This window comes from Helianthus annuus, chromosome 9 (genome assembly GCF_002127325.2).
Source record: "Helianthus annuus cultivar XRQ/B chromosome 9, HanXRQr2.0-SUNRISE, whole genome shotgun sequence".
Classification (NCBI taxonomy): Eukaryota; Viridiplantae; Streptophyta; class Magnoliopsida; order Asterales; family Asteraceae; genus Helianthus; species Helianthus annuus.
This window is the reverse complement of record NC_035441.2, coordinates 128901199-128927523: the sequence shown is the minus strand read 5'-3', so window position 1 is coordinate 128927523 and position 26325 is coordinate 128901199. Positions and strand designations below refer to the sequence as shown.

General features: G+C 34.4%; 2 protein-coding genes and 1 long non-coding RNA gene across 3 annotated transcripts; 1 reads left to right on the top strand and 2 right to left on the bottom strand.

Annotated features, from left to right (window-relative positions):
- Positions 1 to 276: 276 nt before the first annotated feature.
- LOC110933824 (AP2-like ethylene-responsive transcription factor At1g16060) lies at positions 277 to 18612 on the bottom strand. Its single transcript, XM_022177028.2, has 8 exons — positions 18393 to 18612; positions 18202 to 18278; positions 17991 to 17999; positions 15689 to 15777; positions 15011 to 15135; positions 4531 to 4610; positions 1380 to 1669; positions 277 to 621 (listed from the first exon to the last, which is right to left on the bottom strand). The coding sequence occupies exons 1-8, from the start codon at positions 18548 to 18550 to the stop codon at positions 277 to 279; spliced, it is 1173 nt and encodes a 390-aa protein (XP_022032720.1). The 5' UTR covers positions 18551 to 18612.
- LOC110937118 lies at positions 12811 to 14114 on the top strand. The gene is made up of 2 exons (XR_002590539.2): positions 12811 to 13212; positions 13797 to 14114. It is a non-coding gene; the product is annotated as an uncharacterized LOC110937118 (long non-coding RNA).
- Positions 18613 to 24141: 5529 nt separating the features above from the next.
- Positions 24142 to 25783, bottom strand: LOC110933822. The gene is made up of 3 exons (XM_022177027.1): positions 25092 to 25783; positions 24932 to 24978; positions 24142 to 24308 (listed from the first exon to the last, which is right to left on the bottom strand). The coding sequence occupies exons 1-3, from the start codon at positions 25781 to 25783 to the stop codon at positions 24142 to 24144; spliced, it is 906 nt and encodes a 301-aa protein (XP_022032719.1).
- Positions 25784 to 26325: the final 542 nt, after the last annotated feature.

Sequence of the window (26325 nt, the reverse complement as noted above, 5' to 3'; positions counted from 1 at the left end):
GTTGCTCAGATGGGTCGAGCAATGGAGCACTTGGATGATAAACCAACAATGAACATCATAACATCCATCTTAGTGTTGCGTTCCTCCTAGACCTTTAAGTCAGTAGTTGGAGGGTACAAAGCACGTAGTTTGTTTTGAAGTGTTGAGAATCGGGTAAAGTAATCAGTGAAGTAGAATCACCTTGCTCAACCCTACTGTAGGCTTGGACCATATAATATGCATATGACAAAGATTCATTCATTGAGAAGGATGAAGAAAAATAGTCCCACATTCCTTTCATAGTTGGAAAGTTTTGAACAATAGCAAGTATTTGTGGCTCCATAGAATTCCTTTCATAGTGGGAACATTTTGAGCAATAGTGAGTTCTGTGGCTCCATGAAAATGGTCCCACATTCCCATTGTCATCAATACGCCACTCCCAAGAATTGGATCAGGAGGATATTTAGTCAAAATGGTCTTCCTTGACGACGCTTGCAAGACTTTTTGAACAAAAAGGCTCCCCGGGCTCCAATTACTGGGTTCAAGTTTCACAAGGAGGCGTAAAACATAAGCATAATTGATTATGCTTGGAACAATAGTAGTCTCATTCTTCTTCTTGCAGTCTCCCTTTGAAACAAAAATCTGAATAGACAGGAACATAACCAAAATACAAACCGAAAAAGATGGAAACTCAAAAAAACCTTCCGGACCAGAAAACTAACACCACAGGGTTCAGACAAGAATTCTGACAGGTAAACAGTGCTTGCGTGAACAATACCACTGATGAACAGCAACACGATGAACACTACTCGCGGAGCAGTATCAGCGTACACGATGAACAATATGTGATTCGAAAGCGGAAAGTAGAAGTAGCGGCTAGGGTTTGTACCGAGAGCCTTAGCTCTGATACCATTTAAACGGAATTAATAATATTACTGAATGAATAAACTATTAAGGGGAAACCTCAATATATAGGAAACAAACCCAAACAAGACCTAGAAACCTATTACGGGCCTAAGAGCGATAAAAAATAATAACCAACAAGTTTAAAACAAACCAACATTGTAGAAAAGTTCAATAAGATGCAGAAGATGTCATAATTGTGAGTGATTGGGGGCTTTATCCCTTTAGTTCTCACTCATCTATTGTAGCAAACATATGTATTCTATTTGTATCTAACTTCACCTCAGCTTGGTGTTTTCTTGAAGTTGGTTGATCCTAAAAAAGCCGAAAAAAGTCCAGCCTTACTCCCCAACACGAACTCCTCGAAAAGTTTCAAATGCCGAATCCTAAACTCCAATATCCATCCTTGAGGATGAGGAAAACAAAGGAGATGAACTCGACGCCCCACAACCATTGTTGTTGGAGGCCGACTTGCTAAATATCGAGTCCATGTTAACCTCTGAGTCATTATCATTAAATAAATCCAACTGATCTCCAAACTCCATACTCAAGCTCCAAGGATTATCTTGCTCAAATTGGAGATTTTGCATCTCAAGCAACAACCCTTCATCTTCTTGTTCTTTGGATGTTATGGCATCATCTAGATTTTCTTTTGATGGTGCAGATTTGATAGGAGAAGAATCCATGTTTTCAGAATAACAGCTGATATGAAAGTTGGTAACAGCAAATTCTCCACGGTACTTTATTGCTGCCTTGTCATATGCTTTAGCAGCATCCTCTTCTGTGACTAAAACATTAATATAAAAAGTTAAAAATTGATTAATATCTTAAGATGCACTAGAAAAAAATATTTAAAAAATAATTTCTTTTAAAAAGGCGAAAACACTATTTATTTTGTAGAAAAATATTACTTTTTTTTTTCTGTTCAACCTTTTTTTATTAAGTTTAGATGTTATCCTTATCATATTTTGATATTGTTATAGATTTGCAAGATATATTAGGTAAAGCTAAATTTATTGTGTAACAAAAATATGTTTATGAAAACTTTGGATTGTGTACATTGGTGGTATGCAGTTTACAAAGGGCATAGTGATATGTATGGCTATATTGATGGTGATTAAATTAAAGCCGTTAGAAAAAAAATATAATTCAAATTTTCATTTTCATTTACTAGTTTCAACAAGTACCCAAAATTCAGATTATATCCACGATTCTTTTTGGATTAGGAGGTTTAGGAAAATCACTTGCAAATGTTTATATATATATCTACACACATGCATATATACAATAAATATACATATTAAAGATACTTAAGCTTATATATGACCATATGAGGATATTTTGGATTAAAAAAATAGGGTTTCGAAATAAAGATAATATGTATCTTCCTCGTGGTTCCATATTTGGATACCAAAATTCTATAAACTCATTTCTCCACCAAGAGGTCATAGGTTCTTTGGCTTCATTGTTCAGAACTCATGAGCGTATAGAGATCATATGCAATTCGCTCTAAGTGGTAGAATGTTTGTTGCATTTTTAGGGTGTTTTACTTACATGATATGTATATAACTATTTAAGGGAACACTTGAGGAATAGTATTGGGTTTATCATTGGTGGAGTAGGTGGCAACTTTCTTATATTTTATCGTTTTTTCTGTCTACATCTGATGGAGGTAGGTGACAACTTCCTTATATTTTATCGTTTTTTCGGTCTACATCTTAATATGTATAGAAACATTAAGGAAGGAAAATTTTATTTTATTTATTGTTACACTATCTAAAATAACGTATTTTTTATGAAAATTTTATGGAACATAATACACATATTAGCAAGAGTTTTTGGCTAAAAAAAAAGAAAAAAAGCGTTGAAATGATTTTTTTAAGTAAAGAAAATTCCAATGTAACAGGTGTATAACATTATCTTTATAACAATAACGTTTTGTAACATATGAAACTTTTTTTTTAACGTTTTGTAACATATGAAACTTTTTTTTTATTCTTTTAATAAGTGTTTTGTTTGTGCCCAAAACACTAAAAAACATGTATATTACATGTTCTAATTTTTTTACAAAAAGTACATTGTTTTAGATAGTACTGTAACACATGTGTTTAGTAAGAGTTTTCAAAAAAATTAAGCTAAGGTGGGTTTTCATTCTAGTTTTATTAATATTCTATGGGAGAAATGTTTCTAGGAAGAATTATTCCAAGTTCTCATACACAACTTTTACTTGGGTTGAAAGTCTAGCATCACTAGGATCCGGAGTGGATACTTGTAGTTGGTTCGGTGATCCACATCACCAACTTCTGTTAATAACTAGTTTCAAAGTTTGCTAATTTCTTGAAATTTCTTATACTTGCATCATTTGTGGAGGATTTTAAAGGTGTTTAAAATCATTGTATGTTTTTTTTTTTTAAACTTTCATGCATTGAAAATAATAATCAAACAATTTTAATGCAATCATCGACATTTCAGTATTTCACCATATGTTAGATCGATAGTTCAAAATCCTAGTAAGTGGTATGTTGCATCATTCCTTGATATCGTTAATATCGTTTCTTATAAGTTTGCTATGCTCTTTTATGCTAGGTATACTTGCGTGTGATTGTGATTACTAAGATTTCTGAACTAAAATTATTGAAACTTGGATAAGCATTATAAAAAGAAAATAAGTTTGTGTATTATGAATACGACACATTATGCTCATTTCTTCAAATTATCCTTATAATCTACGTCTCATAAGAAAATACAATCATCTTCTGGCTGGATTATCACTATAATTTATATTTAATGATCCACTATCCTCCACCTCCAATCCAATTCCTTCAATTTATTCAAGTAAGCTCATGGTCGGTGTGGATAAATCCATGTTCACCACGTATGGATTAAGAGGGGGTGGTTTACCACGCGAATCATGTCCCATGTGGCAATCCATGACCCAAACCACCATTCTCACACCCCTCAACCTAAGTGAGTTTATGTTAATTCTCATAAAATTATTGAAATCTTAGATCAGAGTGGAAGTAATGGGGGATTTTGCACCATGATGGGTAAGTAGAAATAAGTTAGCAATAGAAAGACCAAAAAATATATGTATATACATAATGTTAGTTTACTCACTGTCTCACTATCAAACAAAAATTAGTTTAAATATGCTATGTAATCATGTATCACATTAGTTAAAAAGAAATTTTTGAACTAACAAATTTGGATCACTGATAGAACACTGGAGTATTATTGTGTCATCAGCAGAACTAACCGATCATATCCATCTCCACTAGGCTATAATGCCTATACACCAATTCAGGAGGAAACCCAATAAATCTGGGAAAACCCCCTTGTGAAAATCGAACTCAGAACCTTGTGGTCTCTAAGTTTTATCTCACCTCCAAGATGTCACATTAGTTTAAATATGCTATATAATCATGTATCACAATAGTATTTCCCAAGTCATCATGAAAATTCTCTTTCTTTTAGGACCTAAATATAATTCTATTGTCTCATACCCCTCATTTGTGCGACCAATTAATTCTAAATAACAACTTTTTTTACAGTTGAAATTTATAAATTATAAAACGTTACATGTACCATTGATTCTATAGAGTCAATGTAAGAATATTATTCTAAATAAGGATGAGAAAATATACATACCGAAAGTTCCCAAGTATACGTATTTGTTTCCATTGACACGTCCTATTCGTGCTTCCCACTTTCCGTTACTACCATGATGCCTACAAAAAGCAAAATATGTAATTTATTAGATTCCTGTTTACCTTAACCATTTTACTTTCCACATGATATGATGTTTATCTTTTGGGTGGTTTCTCTTAGTTTAGTAAGCATGTTTTTGAATATCATACGTGAAATAACAAGCTTTGACTTGGTGGACCATTGGAGATTTCGAAACAAAAAATTGTTCGGTCGGCAAAATGAGTACAAAGAAAGTCTTTTCAATTCGGTTATTTCGATTTCTTTTCTTTGGTTTTCTTCTTGTAATTCCAAGTGCAGTTTTGATCCGGTAGGGAGCTTAAAAACCCATGTAACTTTCTTTGTGTTTTTGGCGATTTGCTAATCAGGTTGGTTAATATACAGTTTGCCTTTCAAATAATAATAATAATAATAATAAGCTCTGATATCCAGTAAAATCGCTAGGATAATCCCAATCTAATTAGCCACGATTTAAAATTTTCATTTACAAGCATTAGCCTACATGTAAAATAACACTTCAATATGTTCTAGTTGCATTGGATGGTCTTATTTAGAGAGATCATATTGTTGCGTGTTTTGTTTGCAACTCGTTTGTAGAAAGTTACTCTAGTTAGTTGTAAAAAGTTAGGGTTATTTAACATTGTTTAAAGTGTGAGATATAGTAAGGTCAAATTCAATAAACTAGAACTCATTTGAAATATGAAATTCAAGAGAGAACATGTTTATGTTTATTGAACAATGAAGAGAACTCAAACTGTAATGAATATTCCTCAAATTTCTTCAAGCATATGTATTCAACATTTCATACATAATTTGAAGCAATTCAACCAAAGGAACTCAAATCTTGCTCTCCATCCCTCTCTCTCACCACCACAACAGCCATCGTCGATGCCGCCATAACCACCTTTGTTACCCCTACCACCACTATCACCACTATCACCACCACCTTCCAATTTCTTTAACAACTTTACAAACTAAACAGGATATTTTGTCAAGAAAACACATCACATATTCATTTTTTTTATGGGTTCAATTTCAATTTTTTTTTTCTGTTGTATGTTTAGAATTGAGTGATTAGAAACCGTCTTCATACATGTGGTTGTGCTTAGACTATTGTTGTACTAACTTCTAGTCTAATACAAAAGTAACAAGATATATTAGTTATATTGTACAACGACTTTTGGAAAGCTATGTGTATGCATAAGTTACCAATTTCCTGCAAGTTGTCCTTGTAAAGGTTAGTGGTTGGGTATGTATTCATCAATGTATACAATAATTTGTCTTAAGTGTATATGAAGACTGACTTGTAAACAAATACTTGTGGCCTACTGGTAAGAGGCTTGGGTTATCCAATAAAGACTCAAGTTCAATTCTCACTTGTGTGAAATGGGTGGATATAGGCAATGAATGATTTGAACTAGGCCTTGTGTGAGGTTGTCAGTTCACTTCACGAGCCCAACCGGGTTTTCGTCCCACTGTGTATTACGCTAGAGAGTTATGCTCTTGCGGTGGCACAACGACTGTCAAGTGACAGTCAGTGGTAAGGTTTCCCGGGGGAATAACCAAAAAAACCAAACTTTGAAGCCAACATGGGCCCGGTTAAGACAACATAGCCTGGCCAGAGTGAAGCAATATGGGGGCTCTCCGATTTAGAGAGTGTGGTAACCTTATACATGAAGTTCACCGTTAAAAAGAAACTAGGAGAACTATACTTAACTATTTATGCAAGTTAAAGGTTGGTGAATGGTTATTTTTTGTTGGGATTGAACATTATAAAGGAACAGTTGATAAAACCAAAATTGATTCAGAGCAGTGGATTCAGAATAAGCAGTTGTTTGTACTTATCTTTCCCCTTGAAAGTGGCCCTAACATCTGATGACTCAAAGCACTGCTCTTCACAACTACTGCTGACCTAAAGAAGAACTGATGAAGTCAAAGTATTGAAGCTCAATCTACTGTTATGTCTCAAGTACTGCTCTAAGACCAAAGCACTGCTGAAACTACAACAGTGGAATGAAGAATCGGTAGTTTAGTCTTGTTTTGTATTTGTTTATTGTTATCAGTAGTTAGACATCAGTCGTTGTATAGGTCAGTTGTTAGAGGTTGTTAGGAGGTTAGATGTCACTTTCATTGTGACGTCAGCCGAAGATCCTCAGTGGTTGTTCTGTACTATAAATAGAACAGTATTCTGTATTGTTCTATTAGCTCTCTTCTTCACCAAGTCATTATGTACGATGAATCAAGTGAGCTCAGGCTGGGGGGGAGATTTGTGCATGCATGCATTGTTATTGAGTATTGTAATAAATACAATCATTCGATTTCATGTCAAACATGTTTGCTTAAACTTATTCTCTCATTGATTGTGTGTTAAAAGTTTATTTCATATTTCCGTTGCAATTAATCTCTGTTTCATCTTCATTATTGTTAAACAAACACAATAAAAAGAAACTCAGATGCTAACATTTTTTTATTAACCCACCTAGAAAAATATTATGGTATCTTACAAAATGATTGTGTAATGGGTTAGTGGATGCGAAGGGCCGGCTTGGGCCAATTGCACAGTGGGCCACCGGATAGGGCCCACACACCCAAGGGGCCCATAACTTTATTTTTTTATATATGTTTTGTTTATATATAGTTTTTAGCAGCAATTTAAACACAAAAAGGATTAATAGTCTGTTGGCTTAGCGCAATTATTCCACAGAACAAACCAAAGTTCGAGACATGTTCTACACTCATTTTTTTTCCGTTTCTCTGCTTTAAGTCCTTGTCTACTTGTGTTTGGGCTTTGATCAACCCATTCTTTTAGGTTTTAATCCACTTTTTCTATTTCCAAGTAGCTTTCTTTCTCTTTTCCTTTTCTTTGTGGCACAATTCGCCATAGAAATTTATGTTTAGACTTTGATTATTTAAATGTATGAAGATTTGTGAACAGGACCCAATTTTTTTTATCTCGCACAGGCCAATTTTTTGTTTGTTTTTTTCTTTTTATGTGATTTTCAGAGATGGCTCTGGATGCGCTAGTGGTTGGTTAGCATAGAAAAGTTATTTGAAGTTTCTAAGGCATTAGTGCTCCATGCCAGGATTTGAACCCTGGTCATTTCTCCAAGAGGCAAGAGTCTCTACCACCCAGCTATAGCTGGAATGGCACCTATATAATGATATACAACTATATTATAGTTTACCACTCATAGTTTAGTTTAATTACAGTAGAAACTCTATATAAAATAATACACTTGGCACCATCAAAATTTATTAATTAAAAAAGTTATTAATTAATCGATAAATTAATAATTATTCATTTATATATTAATTAATATTTTATTAATTTATAGTAGAATACTTCGTTTACAAACACCTTTCAAGCTTCCACTTAATTATTGTATGCAATGCATGTATATCAAATGAACGGCCCAATTTGAAAGAAACCTTCAATCTCCCACCTTATTATGCTTCTTGTGTTCAATGTATCACTTTATGGACATTAAAAATATTTTCTATATAAATACAAGATCAAAATAGGTTAACACAAACAAATCATACACACAACATGGCTTCCCATCTTAAAGGTGTGAAAAAAACAACAATGACAGACGAGATTCGAAGAGCATTATGCAAGCACAACAAGGATAATCCAAGTCTCACTCAAAAGCAATTGCAAGAATGTAATATGCTATATATAAGGAATTATTAATTTATATTTTATATAGGGTATAAAGAAATTATCAAAAATGTATTATCTTATAATTTTAGCGAATTATTAATTTAGCACCCTATCCCCGAGTCGGAACCGGCAAAAAAAATATTATCTTAGAGAGTTTATTAAATAATCGAGTATTAATTTATCGAGTTTCTACTGTATTTGTCATTCTTTCTCTTTCTGCTAAATACGCATACCGGTAGGTCCATGTAAGTTTTGTTTAATTAGTAAATCTTTAACTATTAAAATTGCAATTTGTGTTCTATTATGCAAGAGAAAGTGTATTGGGCGGTTCTGCCTTTGAAGCAGGGTTAGCCCCTGCTACCCCTCAACTTATCTCTGTAAGTGTAAGAAAAATTATATTTTGGATGTTTTTCATATTTCGCTGCCCATAAAAATATATTGTGCTACCCCTTCTCTCTAGTCATCGGCGGAATCAGACTGAAGTTCGAATAAATGGAGCCTGTTCGGTAGACGCCTGCACCGGCAATCGTTGCAGCAGCAATCGCTCAATATAAATGGTAACAAGAAGAAAAAGAAACGAAAAAAGGCCTAACCTAATATGATGAAGTGGGCCTTTTGTAAAAGTTAATAGTCATACTTTTAAACCTGAAAATGAAATCTTTTATTTGAGTTTTTAATGTAAAAGGTAAAAAAATAAATTTCACAGACCAAATTTCAGTCATAGTAAAAAAATACTTCCGCCTATTATACATATTAATTTGAATTGGCGATGAATAGTGTTTTGAGTTTTTTAAATATTCTTTTTTAGTTTTTTAATAAAAGATTATTTATCATTTAGTTTATTTTTTTAATAACTTACTCATGTTAGTTTTTTTAATCTAACTCTGTAACTGTACTTTTTAAACATTGTAATATAAATTTTCATAAAATGGATATCGTGCCGCTATCATACCAAATAGAACCGAAACCGGCGATGTATAGTATTACATTTTTTGTATTCAAAACAACTTTTTTATTAATTGTATATTATATGAGTGTCGATAACAATATAAAAATGCATTTTTATTGTAAACTATACGAGTCTCGATATGTGACGAATTTAATCGATTTTGACCAAATAACATCGATACCGATATCGGCAATATCAGAAACATGTATTTGTTTTTAAGTTTTTTGATTGACGTAAAAGATGCGTCGATATCCTTTTGAGCATATCACGACTGTATTTCTTTAGTTTTCATTTTCAGTTACTATAGCGAATGCCGGTATTAAAACGAACCCAACCGAACTGATACTAACTGAGTTACCGCCTCATAGCGCGGGGAAAACCCCACTAGTTTTATATTTTATATTATATTTTATATTTTATATTTTATATTTTATATTTTATATTTTATATTTTATATTTTATATTTTATATTGTTTATAAAGGAACATGAATGAATAGTGAATTAAATTATAATAATATATAGTTTTTTAAATATTATAATACTTTTACCTTTTAACATATGTTTATTTTTTTCTTTCTTAAACCTTTATCACGTGTTTTATATATATTTTTTATCAAATTATATTTTTTTATCAATTAATTTAATATTTCTTTGATAATTTACTTTTTTCCCCTTTTAAACCTATATTTCCTTTATCATGTATTTTATGTTTTAGTAAGTTTTTTTTATTAAATCATATTTTCTTTATCAATTATTTCTGTAATAGCTTATGTTAGTTAATTATTTTCTCAAAAACCTTAAGTACGTAGTTGATTTTAATTTTGTTATCGCAATATTCTGGTTTAAGTTTTGTTAAAAATGAAGTTGCATTCAAAATAGAGTATTTGCTGGTATCGTTTCAGGGTACAATGATAAACTGGACTAATTTTGACGGTTTGACTTTCTAAACAACATTTTTCTTTTTCGAATAACGTTTGTTTTACATTATCATTGCTCTGTTTTCGTCGCAACGCGCGACGAGAACAAACCTAGTTATTTAATAATTTATGTAACCTAATACAAAAGATTTTAATTTTTTATGTTTGATTTTTTCTTTTTTTAATTTATTATCATTATATAGTTTTATGGTTCTTTTATCATAGTAAAAAAAAAAATACTTCTTTATGTTTACATTTTTATGCCTATTACTTAATAATTTAATTTAACCTAATACAAAATATTTTAATTTTTTTGTTTAATTTTGCCTTTTTTAATTTATTATCATTATATAGTTTTACGGTTCTTTTATAATCAACAATTTTAATCACATAAATATATCATTGATATCTTGATAAAAACGTTCTCATGTATATAAGACATAGAGTTTTAGTTAAAACTAACCAACATTCGCTTGAGAATGTAAAATATTTCGACACTTAGTTATAAAGTTCTGGTTTCGCCATTGTCAATAACACAACACCCTTATTTTCTGAAAGTTTAATTAAAATTCCAACCTAATTAAAAGCCCAACCCTACAATATAATACAATTATTCAAAGCTCATTCCTTTAAGGGTTTATGTGTAAATTGATTAGGGTTTGTGTAACTGATTAAGGTTAATAATTTTATGTGCAATTGAATGATTAATTACGATCTTTTATCACACTTTAAAAAGATGATACATTTGCAAAGTTGAATGGATTGTATGACCTTGCTCGTGTAATGGTTGAAACCGGAAAACATAATACTTTTCCTTGGGTTTATCGAACATTGAAGCTAGCATTGGTTTTACCGGTTGCGACCACAACCATTGAAAGATGTTTTACTAAAATTAAGTTTATCAAGACGGATTTACGCAATTGAATGGTTGAGGAGTATCTAAACAATGCTCTAATCTGTGTGGTCAAAAGAAAAACTTTTGATAAAGTAAAAGAAGATGATGTAACAGCTCAATTTCAAGCTTTCAAAAACCGAATAGGAGAAATCTATTATGTATTTGTTTAAATTTATTTATTATCGTGTTTCTACTAATGTTTCATTTATATTGCATGATGTACGGTAAAAAAAAATTGAACGTTACCCTAAAATTTTGGTCTAGATCCGCCACTCACCCTTTACACATTTAAGTTACAGTATTTGTTAATTTTAGACGATTTTACCTTTGAAAAACTGTGAATCGAAAAACTCCCGAGGGTTCTGAAACTTCTTTTTAATGGTTGGTAAAGAAAATCATGTGAATCGAAAAACTCTATAGGGTTCTGAAGAATCTTTTTAATCGTTGGTAAAGAAAATCATACACTTCAAAGAAGCTTCAATAAAAAAAGATTAAATAGTTAATATATTAACTAATTCAAGTTATGCTTCAAAGGAACAATAAAATTACATTCAAGTTAGTTTTTCATAAGAAAACATATTTTGGTGAAAAGAAAAGGATTATTTTTGTAGGGTAAAGTTCTTGTACAAATAATCTTAACATACTAAACATACAAATTGAAGGAAAACTCAAAAAGACAAGGTGGCATTTTTGTAATTATTAATAACTATCAAAGTTACTCTACAAATATACCTAAAAAAACCTAACCACTCCCCCCACCCCCAAAAAAAACCTAAACCCCCCACCCCCCCCACCCCCCAAAAACCTAAAAAAACCTACCCCCCCCACCCCCCCAAAAACCTAAAAAAACCTAACCCCCCCACCCCCCAAAAACCTAAAAAAAACCCTAAACCCCCCCCCCCCCCAACCCCCAAAAACCTAAAAAAACCTAACCCCCCCCCCCCCAAGCTAAAATGCTAAAAACTAAACCCCCCAAAAAACCTAAAAAAATAAAAAAAAAACACACAAATTATTTTATTTTATTTTTTTAACATTTTTTTATTAAAAAATCGCTACTTTTAGTAGCAGCAAAAAAAAAAAAAAAAAATTTTTTTTTTTTTTTTTTTTTTGCTAACGAAATGTAGCGATTTTTTAATAAAAAATGTTAAAAAAAAAATTTGTGTTTTTTTAGGTATTTTTGGTTGTAACTTTGATAGTTGGTAGTAATTACAAAAATGCCACCTTGTCTTTTTGGGTTTTCCTTCAATTTGTATGTTTAGTATGTTAAGATTATTTGTATTTGATCTTTTGCCTATTTTTGTAACATTTTGTAAGCGTAAAACTTTCGGATCGATGAATTTGTAAAGAAAAAATTTATCCCAATTGATCTTTATTGCTTTAAAAAAAGTATGCTGAATCTTACTCATAAATTATTTCTTTAGTTTGAAATGTTTATTTTATGATAACTGTGCACATGGATCACGTTTAAACATATCAAAATTATGACTTTTTTTAATGGTTAAAATCATCACTCTTCTTTATAGAATTTGAACCTACAATTACTTAGTTAAGGAATACACTACTATGCTACCTAGCTTACCCTTGAAGACAATTATTTAATGTTCAAACATATAATAATCACGTTCATTTTATTATAAATTTAAATTATTAGGATGATTATACAAAATCGGAACTAGATATTTAATTGTCCAAAACTCTTCTGCATACCGACTCTTAGGGGCTATTTGGCAACCCTCTTAATGATTCATTAAGAGGTTCTCCTCTTATTCGGACAGAGGTTACCTGTTTGGTTGGCAAAATACCAACCTCTTAATGGTACCATTCAGTGTTTAACCATACAGTGATAAGAAGTTGCTGAAAGAAAAAAAAGACTCTGGATACCCTTTTCCTTCTTTCTCTGTATCCAAAACTAGGGTTCACCATTTCCCCCTTTCTCCTCTCATCAACACCACCTCAGCCCCCATCCCTCTCCTGACCACCTCCCGCCGCCCTCCTCCTCCGTCTCCTCACCACCGAGAGCCGCCCTCCTCCTCCCTCTCCTCGCAACCGAGCGCCGCCCTCCTCCTCCCTCCGGCCGCCTCCATCCCTCTCCTGACCACCTCCCGCTCGGCGCCTCCTCCTCCTCCTCCTCACAACCTACACCCGGTCGCCGCCTCCTCCTCCTCCTCACAACCTCCCGCCGGTCGCTCCTCTACCCAGGTTCGTTTCTTGCTCGTTTTTTTTTCTATTAAACTGATTTTTAATTTAATGTACTCATTATTATGATGTGGTTAAGTTTGATTTGGTTTTTTTTATGGATATGTTTATTTTTCTGATTTTTTTATTAGTTTTTTCTGATTTTTTTTTAATATTTTACTCATTATTATGTTGATTGATGTTATATGTAGAATGGTTATGTTATATGTTAATTATTATTAGTTGTTACATTAGAAATATTGGCTAATTGGTATGATTGTGAATGGTTATGTTGTATGTTGAAAAAATATACATATTTACTTTATGTTGTATGTTGATTGTGGTTATGTTGTATGTTGAAAAAAGATACATGTTTTCTTTGTGTTGTATGTTTGATTGTGGTTATGTTGTATGTTGAAAAAAGATACAAGTTTTCTTTGTGAATGGTTATGTTGTATGCTGAAAAAAGAAACATGTTTTCGCTATGTGAATGGTTATTGGTATGATTGAGGTGGTTTAAATCCATAATTTTTCGCTATGTGAATGGTTATTGGTATGATTGAGGTGCTTTAAATCCATAATTTTTCATCAATCTGTACACTATTCAGAGCTCTTGCCAAACAGATACATTTCATTCAGCACATAATAGTTCAGAGGGGTAAAATAGTTATTCTGCACAGTCATTCAGAGATACAACCAAACAGCTCTTAATGGTTCAGCACTTACTGGTTCAGAGCCTCTTACCCATTCAGACCTCTTACTGGTTCAGCACTTACTGGTTCAGCACTTGCCAAACAGCCCCTTAGTTTGCTAATTGTAAGACATGGTCATGATGTGATTACTTTGATAATTTTATATTTTATAACTTGCTCCATATTTGTATGAATTAACATATATTTCTAGTATGATTATAGAGATTACCTGTACTCTCTGTGTTTCATCGTATTCTCTACTATTTTTTAACCAATTAAGCATATTTTGACAGGGAATTATCATTTTACAAGTAAAACTATAAAAATGTTAAAATTATATCTCTATATATAATGTTGAGTAATAATAATAAAACTAAATCCCCCACTTGTGGCCTAGTGGTAGGATGTTTGAGTTTTCCAATTGAGACTCAAGTTCAATTCCCATTTGCGTCATATTTGGGTGGATATTGGGCAATGATGGTGACAAACCCATCGAGGGGGGTTCGATCCTGAGCCGCACCCGGTTTTCATCTGGTTGTTACTTCAGCGAGACAACTCGTGTGGAGGCAGTACGGTTTCTGGGGGAACGCCGTAACCAAGTCTGGCCAACCCAACGCGTGCCCGGTTAAGACAACGTAAGTCTGGGCAGACTTGGCTAGAGCCGCCGATTAGACAGTGTGACATTGGGTCACTAAAAAAGAAACTAACCGTTCAAAAAATAATAATAAAACTAAATTTATATGGTGCGTATGTAGTAATGGGCAAGTGTATGAGTTTCCAACAAGATATGAAACATAACACTAATTTAACATGGATCTCACAACTTTATGTAATTATATTTAGCATAAAGGTAGGGGTTGGGGTCAAATTTACAAATACGTTTAGCTAAATAGACTAAACTTGTCAACCTATCATGTTATCGGGTTAAAATTTTACTTGATTCACTTTTTTCAAAAGATATTCTTGTATTTTCAAAGTAATTAACTTGTACACACTAACACACATTTGTGTTTTGGTTATGAATTTGCATTTGTATTTTTAAACTAGTAGTATCACTATGAAACGTGTATATATATATAGAGTTGTTGCTGTTAAAAAAAAAAGTATCAGTATGAAACGGATTTAGTTACCTTGCTACTCCTCGGTATTTGGATGTTCCTCTTGAAAATCCACTACTTTTCCTTCTCAAAAAAGCTACGTATTCTTCATTGGACATCTTTTCCATTTCTTCCATTTCATTTTTGTAGTTATTCACCTACATTCAAAATGATTACAAGTGTACAAGAAATTACAAAACAAATAATCCCCTTTAAATTACGGAATTCACTAACTATTATCAAAACTTAAATCAGACCTACATTATATATAATACTAGCGTGAGTTCAGTGGAGAACTTCAAAAAGGTAAAAAACTAGATAACCACTAGTTTAAAAATAAAAAAATTATTAAAAAACATTTTTAAACAGAAAAAAACACATTACTTACGTTAAACAAAACTTTATAAACTTTTAACGACAATAAATGCAAATCATAATTTTATATACGATATGAAATATCCACGTCAGTACTTTGCGTACTTGTAACGCCTCTTTATCAAATTTTAACTCATTTAAAAATAGATAATGATTTTTTTAAGGACAAATTTCTTTTTAATTCCTGTCTTCTGTGAAACTTCAAACCCAAGACCTTCCATCTCAAATTGAAAGCTTAACTTTACCAATAAATCAACACTCCATTGGTAAATAGATAATAAATTACATAAAAGTATCACAATCACGTGTAATTTAAACAATTATTAATTTCTTTACCTCAAAATTAAGGATGGTTTCAGGTCCCCAATACTTAAGAGCAGCAAGATCATGAGTACGAGCAGCGGCCTCTTCTTCAACATATGCCCCTGAATCAATATACATAGGAACATACTTAATGAATTTTGATAAATGTAAATAATAATATTTGTTGCACATCAGTATTAAATTGTTAAATGAAGGGAACTGATTAATAACATATAATATAAAAAAAATAATAAATATATCTACAAGTTGGTTTACGTAAATAAGCACATGTCCAAAAGCACATGATGTTAGACATTGAAAAAACAATAGTTTATACACATGGACACACACATTTTGAGCTTCTGACCAATTATATAATAACGAAGTCCAAAATGAAGTTCAGTACAAAATAAATAATATACGTATAATTAATCTTTTGGGATAATAACGAAGGCCAAAATGAAGTTCAGTACAAAATATATAATCTATGTACAATTAATCTTTTGGGAGTAATTACTAATTTCAAAGAAATGTGCAATAGTAATTTGCTGATTTGATGTTTATATTAAAAAAAAATTAATTAGCATCTAAGCAAAAAAAAAAAAAGTTTATATATAATAATAACTTTAGCTAGATTCTGATCAACTTACATAAAAGATTAAGTTATTGTATAAATGAGGCTTAAGATACAAAATATCCTTATTGAGAAATGAAAGAGAGATTTTTTTAAATTTTTACCAATCTTATTAATTACGTATTTTAATTTGAGAATAAAAAAATTGTGATTTTACACTAATAGAGTAATTATGCAATTTTTGTAAAGTAATTATAATTATTTTTTTTATATATTGCAATTAGACATTATATTTAAATAGATGATAAAAAATATTCAAAAAATAAAATAAAATAAAAAGAGATCTATTTACTTTTCACGTTAATAGTATTTTGTATGTTAAGATCTATTCGTATTCGATCCTTATACCTTATATAAAATTAGGAGAAATTATATAAATAACCGCAAGTTTACAATCTAAAAAGTATAAACTATACTAACGTATAAAAAATCACACATGATAACTATCATTTTTGCTGCATAAATCAATAGTTTACATTTTTTTAGTTATGACTACTTACATCAAGATATGTAGGTCATCTTCATGAAAGTTATCAAACTAATTTGTTTATATATATTTTTAATCGTATACTTGTATATATAAGTAATAAAAAATTATATATGTGTAAGCTATATACGTAAATGAACTTTCGAACTAGATCGTTCACACACACATATGTGTGTGTTTTTTATTTTAGGAGAAAGAAGTGATAAATAATTGTCATTACATTTATATATTTTATTACAATTTTTTTAAGATTGGGAAATTTATGATTTATTATTTTTTTTCAAGGCGTTCTCACGATATATATGTGTAATATGGCACAAAATAAACTTTCGATTTATGACATAAGTTTTATGAAATCACTAGCTTTTATGCAATGGCGAAACTTGAAATTTTCGACTGGTGGATGGGGGGGGGGGGGGGGAAGACGTCACCAGACCTAAAGATTTATATAAAACCGGGGGGTCGAAAACGTATATACCCAAAAATTTCTATACGAAAACTAAATCCTCTCCACTACTGAGCGAATAGTTCGAGGGGTCGACCATCCCCTCCCGCCCCTTAAAAGCTTCGCCGATGCTTTTATGTCACGAAACCGAAAACGTCAAGTTTTCACATTCTATTTTGGTCACATTATTAATGTTATATTTGTGATATAATAAATGTTGTAAATGCATAAACCTCATAAAATAAATATATTGTGAAATCTGTGAGGTGAAAATCGAAGACACTCTTTAAACAATGAAAGGATCATGAGATGCAGCTTCTTTTGGAGTTCCACAAAACATTTCCTTTGAAGATTCACGGCGGTTGTAAATTGATATATTCATTGTGTTCAAATTGGAATATTATGAGATTGATAATGTAAAAAAAAATACGTAACTTTTTTTATTTATTCAGTTTCAATAAATAAAGTGAATTTGTGAAATTAATATTCATGTATATTTTAAAATGATTAGAAAATATTAAATGCAGACCGAGTAAATAAATTAATTATAATTGACTAGAAAATATAACGTGATACACATTAGTTAAATCGATATACCTTAGTCTCGCGCAAAAACAAAGTTTTTTACACATGGAGAAAACTTGAAAAATTAAACAAATAATCTTGAAAATTTATTATGACACCAATAAAAGCTTTTTAATCATTTTCATTAATTCAACAAAAAATTAAATCCAATTAAAAAAACATAAGAGAGTGATAGAATGCTTACCCAAATAAACTAGATCATCATTATCAGCAGCAACATCAGCATGGGAGAAACATGGGTTGAAAAATCCCAAATTAAAAAAAAAAAAACATGGTCAGAAAATGCATAATTGAAGTAAATTAAAATCAAGAAATAAAGAACACATAATGCAGATCATTCGTCTCTTAATTAATTAAAATGGAAATTATTATAAATATATTATAAAAAAACAAACCTTGTTTGCCCTTCTTGTTGATGTTCTCAGCTTTCTTGTCCCATATATGAGCTTCAAATTTTCCAGTCATCCTATGCCTGTTTAATTTCCCATGCATGAAAATCAAATATTATAACAAATAAAAAAAAACCTATTGTATTCAAGAACATTGATCAAACTTTTTCAAATTCTATTTTTGAAGAAAATATTACTTGGTAACACCCCTGAAATTAGAGGTTCTGGGCACAGGAGTTTCTGTAGTAGAAGCAAATTGTTTCTTCTTCTTCTTTCTGGTTTTGGGGATCATGGGTGGCTGGTTGTTGATGCATTGAGAAGATGAAGAAGATGATGATGCAAATTTTCTCTTCATTTTTTAAGTTTTCTCGTAAGTTATATTTTTAGAGAGAGAAAAGAAGGTGAGTTTTAGAGAGAGAAAGGATTGTGAAGAGGTTTATGAAAAAAAGATGGTGAAAAACCAGAATATTTAAAGGGATTGGGGTTGGGGTGCTATATTAGTTAACTTGAGTTAAGTTAGATTTTAACCAAATTGAGTTTTATAGATTTTTGCATATGAAACCCTTAACTTTGATTGAGTGGTACTTTTAACTCCTTTTAATTTTTCATTATATGCTTTCAAGTTTCAACTCATAATTGTGAATTACTTTACCTTCTTTTTAGATGACAAATTACATGTATGTTAATATGAGTTATAAACCTAAAGCCTTTGATAAATGAATGTAAACACCAACATTGGTTAGTGCTAGGTTAATTTTCTAAGTTCAAATTATATTTTATACGAAAAACTGACAGAATAATGCATGATCGATTAACAATGTTAATTTACTTTTATTTCATGTTGGTAAATATTCTTTGATTTCTATCAATTCGGTCATCAAAGTTAAAAATAAGTGTTTCATAACTAAGTGTCCAATTCTAGGAATGATATATACTTGTGTAGCATTTGTAGTTGTAACTTTTTACATTATTTGTGTTGCTATGTGACATACATGTTTGTATAACTTATGTTGTTGATGTACTTCTTCAGTCACCAATCTACAAACATCTAAAATATACACAAAGTAAACTTTGCTATATAACCCAATTTGTCCTAAAATCAGTACTAGATGCTCTTCCGATTTACTATATATCCCTTTATAAGGTTCCAGTTTCGGTTATCAAAAAGATGGAGTCACTAAGGAAAAGGTTTTTTTTCTAGAGGATATGATGACAAGAATGTTAACCATTGGGTAAAATGGGAACAAGTAACAGCCTCAAAAAAGAAGGGAGGCTTAGGCTTTGGTGCACTTTGCGACACAAATTTGGGGCTAATGGCTAAATGGTTCTGGCGTTTTAAAACTGAGCAACACAGGATGTGGTCAAAAATTATTACGGCCCTCCATCACTCGGAATGGAACTAGGCCCAATTTCTGTGTAAACCAGGCGTTGGGGGGGGGGGGGGGTCAGGAAAAACATTACGGGGGTTGAAAAAGACTTAAGAAATAATAATGTGCAGGTCAACCGGCTGATCAAAGGTGTAGCTGGCTGTGGGAATGTGATAAAATTCTGGACTGACACATGGATTGATGTGGAAAAAGTAGTTCAATTAAATAAACTAAATTACCCTAAATTAAGACTCAAGTAATAAAAATCTAGACTCTTTAACCTGACTAAACTACTCACCGGCAAGTGTACCGGTCGACTCTAGCACAGAAAAGTAAGTCCGGATGTCGAACCCACAAGGACTCTAATGAATTACGTTAACGACTCAGTTAAGACTAAATACTGACACGACTAACAAATATTGTGTTTGGGGGGGGGTTTGCTAAAATCCTAAAATTGTGATTAAATTAAAATTAACTAAAGCACGCACGAAGATCTAGGGTTTTTATTCAGATGAGATTAAAGACTACCTAGACATGAATCCGGTTTGACAATGAATGGACTTTTAACGGTTTTATTGTTGTATGGAGCCGGGATCGTAAAATACTAAACCTTAAGGCATTTCAATGCTAAGACTTCCCGACCCTTCTCAGGAAGAAACCTAGGAAACCCTACAAGGCTGTTATGATTACCGACTGTTAGATTTCCTCTCAGTCCTCTAACGATTCTAAAAGTGCCCTAATACGACTATCTACCTCTCAGCGCGATAATCTAAGGCAATTCTAGGTTCTGACTTGGTTTACTAGACACAACTGCAATTAGGGAACTAACCTCGACTTCTCTCAAAATCTAATTTAGCTATATATTGCACCGCGACCTAATAACTAACTCGAGCCTCTCAGCGACAAGCTAAGCAGAATACTTACTCCTAATTATATTTTAGTTACTGTTTCTAAGGCTATCGGCCGATTTACCCAAAGATTACCCGAACCCGCAAGGATGCAAATAATCAACACAGACCTATGTTGTGATAAAGACCGTCACTAAGATCTATGTGAAACAGCAAGTAATCTACAATCAAAGGTAAATACGCATGTGCACCAAATCAGAAACTCTAGAACACGTTACTTTAAAAATCAATCCATAGTCTAACAAATAAAAACCGTTAAAAGATCCAAACAATAATTAAACCATCATCTAGTCTAGGTAGTTACGAAGATCTAGCCAAGAAACATCATGTCTAACGAAAACAAATCAGTTTCAAAACAAGAATTCATGATTAAAGTAACAAACGCGAAAATAGTGAAAAACGGGAGGTAAGACCCGAGTTATCTTCTTTCCTACGCTCCGTGCTTCGATCCTATGATTCTTGCAAGCTCGAACGCCTCGAAAACCTTCAAAATCTGCTCTGGAATTCGCCCTAGGGTTCTTGGTTCGTATGTTGTGTTTCAATAATGATAAAATTAAGCTTTTATACGAAACCCTAGCGACCAGCAGATCAGGCACGTTAGTTACACCAGTCGCGTAGCGCGACTGGTTGAGTCCATGTGCTAGCGCTACGCGAGCGCTTCCCAGTCAACGAAAAGTCAAGGCTAAGCAGTGGTGTAGCGCGACTGATAAGGGGTTCTCTCTCGCGCTACGCGAGTGGGACTTTTTCACAGTAGGTTGCTTCCAAAAACTAGTCCCATCCTCCAAAAACCTTGAAATCTATTCTAACACTTTTGTGTATTGATCCATGACTTGACATTCGACATTTCAGCTCGGTTTTGCTCCAATTCCAGCATTTTTGTGTATCACGACCTGGAAAAAGCAATAAAGATCAATAGCACGCAATTCTAACCTAAACTAAACTAAAAATAACGATAAAATATACAAACTATACACGATAAAAGTATGTATTTTGCAATACATCAAATATCCCCACACTTACTCTTTTTTCGTCCCCGAAAAAGAATTATGCAACGGAATCATAAACAAACAAACACTCGGGCCGAAAATCATAGGTATACTTAATTAAAACCAAGACTTGCGTTAGCTGCGATTGCGGATATATTGATCCACTCTAAACCCGAATCTAATCCTAAACCCTTATCATGTAGATTTAGTTCAAGTGCGGTCAGTCTACCTAGGGTCTCACACTAGAATCAACAGTCCACCTACTCCCAACTCAAGCTTATAGGGCTAAAAGAACGATCATTTGACCAATTCCTAACCGTTTTATACCAAGATAAAGAGAGTTTGACATCAAATCTAATTTTTTTCTTTTTCTCTTTTTTTTTTCTAACTTGCTTTTTCTTTCTTTTTTTTTTCAAATCATGAGTCTAGACGATGCTTTCCCTAACCCAGCGGTATTCCGACTGTAGAGTCACTATCCCCAATCACAGATTACATAGGTTTCGGTACTTTTATTCGGCAAGTCGATTTCACACATCCCAGAGGCATTCCGGCTGTAGAGTCGCTATCCCCAACCACAGATTACATAGGCCTGTGTTACTTTCATTTAGTTTCTAGCTCACTTTTATTTATTTTTTTTTCAGCGAGATATGACAAAAAACTCTAACCATCTTAGCTTATAACGGTACCCCTTATACTATTTTTGCCGGCTTTAGTTTCCCATATTTCCCAGGCGAGAACCCACTAGCAGACCGACAATTAAGGTATATTAACTCAAAGGGATTTAAAACCAAAACCCGGGCCTACCCACATATCCCTAACTAGACGCAAGCTTGATTTATTACGATCTCATATTATTATTATTCAAACCCGAGCAATCATTTGTTTTTTCTATCATTTTCCGTTCAAAAATGCAAACTTCTTTATATTTCGAAAGACATTTTCTGATTTTTCGATTTTTTTTGTATTTTTCAATTTTTTAAGTTTTTTTTTTGGATTTTTATAATTAAGACTCGATTATTTACATGTACTCCCATCCCCACACTTAGAGATTGCATTGTCCCTAATGCAAGAACGAGAATACGACTCAAAACTAACTAACGACTACTAAATAAATAACGAACTAACGAAATAAAAATAATAAATACAACAACAAAAGGGAAACGACTTAGCTGATATGTGAGACTGTCAAAGTGCCAGTCATTTCCACATAAGCCCTCCAATTCGGAACGCGCTCAGCAAACAATTCAACCTCGGACACGCGAACGAAAGCGGCTAACATAATCACCTATCAAACAACGAACAACCTACCAACATGCCATCATATATATGTCTATCAAAATAACAGCATAAGTTGTTCTTCAAACCAACCCATCCTACCCAACCAGTTTAACGTGTATCAATATCAAGTACAGACCAAACAAACTAGGATGAAAACAGCAATAAAGAAAAATAAACATCAAAAGATATCATCAGCTGCTGCTCATCCTCCTGTACTCCATCCACAGTCTCTAGCCACTGTCTGTCTCGTGGCTACTCGCCTCATAAACCTGATAAGTAGAACCAGAACCTGCCGGTGCACCACGTCCCCTGTGTAGTAGCTCAATCATGCGCTCCAGTCTGTCAAATCTCTGCTCCACATAGCCAGAGAATGACTCTAAAGTAAGGGGAACTGGTAATGGAACTCTCCTCTCAGCCTGCTGTGCCGGCTGTACCGGTGACTGTGGCAGCTGCTGAACACCCGACGGTCCTGCCTCCTGCTGAGGCTCAACTACCTCTATCGGTCCTCTCTGTCGTGGCTGAACAGGTGGGCCCTCTCTAAGCGGCTCCCAGCCGTACGGTGCCTTCCACGATGCTATTCCTGCCTTCTGCAGGTCCTCTAACCCAAAGATCGCAGTAGTCGGCCCCCTATGTAAGAACTCAGGTCGATATACATCTAAAACCCCCAAATGTGATGCAATCCTAGTAATGTAGGGGCCCATATCCAACCTAGCTCTATTGCCACCTCTCCTACCTCGACTAATCGAGTCTACCAACACGGTGGCTAAGTTAAACTCTCGCCTCTGCACCCTACACATCAACACAAACAACTCAATCCAGTTGGCCTTATTCTCCCCTGATTTCCTACCTACCAACGTAGTCGCCAACAACCTCAGCACATACCTATATATCGGATTCCTAACCGTAGAAATCAGATTTGTCTGGCCAAACTTCGTATCCGATATCGACTCCCAGAACGCCTTCAACTCTCTTTTCCCCACACTAAACTTCCTATTCTCCGAATACGCACCCCTCAGACAGGTCGTAAACTCGGGCCTCCTAACCTCCTCCTCAGTATATAACCCCGAGATAATAGCAAACCTAGGTACGTTCATCTCATAAACCTTCCTACCAAAACTAAACGACAACGCGTTTCCCTGCTCAAACTTACCCTCCTTATGATACCACGTGCTGTGGAACTCTAACACAAGCTCTACGTACTGTGGCTCAATGCAGTTCATCGCATCTATCAACCTCTCTCCTAACAAATCTCTAACCTCCTGCTCAGCTCCTATCTCACCCAACCATTCCCAGTGTATTATCCTATGCTGAAGCAAACCCATTTTCTTAAACTTATTGAACTTGTCCCCTTCATAAGTATCCTCTTCAAACTTAAGGATCGGATGATTTACTGCCCTATTCATCAACTCATCCCGGAATAAAATTGTATGACGTCGAATACTCGATTTTCCTTAAGTTGGGATCATCCTCAGCAATCTGTATAATGGGCGTTTCGACTACCGGATCCTGTCCCGGTGCCGTCTGCCCCGCAGCCCTTTTCCTGGCGCGACCCGCTCGTGAACTACTCGCCATATCTGAAGTGAAGCTTAATCGGAAAATGAAAAAGACGGTGAACAGCTGTGTGGAGTTGGTCAATTGAAGGTGTGGTGGCGATGGAGGTTGAACGGTGTTGAACAGGTGGTGGGGGTGGATGATGACCGGAGTTGGGGGATTGGTGGTTGGTGGACGGTCGTAGGTGGGTGGTTTGCGGAGGGCTGGGGTGAAGGTAGGTCGGCGATGGGTGGGGAGTTGTGGTGGGTAACCGGAGGTGGGGGGTAATCGGCGGTGGGTTTGGATAAGGAACGAGAAAGGGGATTGTGAATTTGGGGAAAAGTTGTTTTAGGGTTTTAATTATTTTTTTCTGGTAGCTGAAGTCACTCGCGTAGCGCGAGTGATATGTGACTCGGTGTGGCGCTACGCTAGTGTACGGGTCAGGCGGAAAGGTTCAAAGGTTCAATATGGTAACGGTTCAAAGCTGCAAATGAACCCCGAAGGGCTCGCGTAGCGCGAGTGAGAGACTGTACCCGTCGCGCTACGCGACTGGGCATTTTGGACAGTAGGTTCGTGAAAATTTTGATTTCATGCCTTAGAAAAATTTTGAGGTTTTACCAACCCATTCCCAAGTCATCCCAAAATTTTTTCTAAGTATGGGACTTACCTGAGACCTCGTTTTCTTCAAATTTCCAGCTCCTCAAGGCACGTTTCCTGCAAAATTTCTCAAACACACACAAGACACAAAAACAAAAACTACGAAAAACACAAGAAATACGCAATTTACAAACGGTACAAACTCTACAAACGGAACCTTACGCAATTACTGTTCGGCGAAGGTGGGTGGGTCCTCTAGAGGAATTTCTTCCTCTTCGGTAGCATCAATTGGACCTCCCAAGTAATGTTTCAAGCGGTGGCCGTTCACCTTCCAAACTCCCTTATCGACTTCATCGTAAAGCTCAACCGTGCCGTACGGAAACACTTGTTTAACCACGTACGGTCCATTCCACCTTGATTTCAATTTACCTGCTATCAATTTCAAACGGGAATTGAACAAGAGTACCTTGTCACCTACCTTAAACTCCTTCAAACCTCGCAACCTTCGATCATGCAATGCCTTTGATTTTTCCTTGATACTCCAAGATCTTTCATATGCGGCATCCCTCAAAGCTTCCAACTCGTGAATTTGGAAGAACCTCCTCCTTGCGGCTTCGGTAAGGTCAAGGTTTACGGTTTTCAACGCCCACAACGCCCTATGCTCTAATTCAACCGGAAGATGGCAAGCTTTGCCATATACGATCATAAAGGGTGTGGTGCCTAACAGTGTCTTATAGGTGGTACGGAATGCCCATAATGCGTCGTCGAGCTTTTCCGACCAATCCTTCCTACTTTTTCCTACCGTTTTCTCTAGGATTCTCTTCACCCCTTGGTTAGCATTCTCTACTTGGCCACTAGTTTGCGGGTGGTATGCGGTGGAAAGACGATGAGTGACACCGTAGCGTGCAAGTGCCTTTTCCATGGCGGAATTGCAAAAATGCGTGCCACGGTCACTTATGATAGCTTTAGGGACTCCGAAACGCGTGAACAACTTCTTAAGGAATCTCACCACCACTCGGGCATCATTGGTGGGCAAAGCTTGAGCTTCGACCCACTTCGAAACGTAGTCAATGGCCACGAGGATGTACCTATTCCCACTAGAGGATGGGAAAGGTCCCATGAAGTCAATGCCCCATACGTCAAAGATTTCCAAGACTTGGATGGGATTTTGAGGCATTTCATCCTTGGATGAGATGTTGCCGGTACGTTGGCAACGGTCACAAGTCCTAACAAACTCTACGGCATCCTTAACTACCGTTGGCCAATAAAACCCACTATCGAAAACCTTTTGTGCCGTCACATTCGCTCCGTGATGGCCCCCGTTAAACCCTCGTGCACATGTCTAAGGATGTCTAAACCATCCTCCTTTGAGACGCATCTCCTAAGCACTCTATCTCCACCTATCCTAAAGAGGTAAGGGTCGTCCCAAATATACTTCCTAGCCTCCCTAAGAAGCTTTTTCTT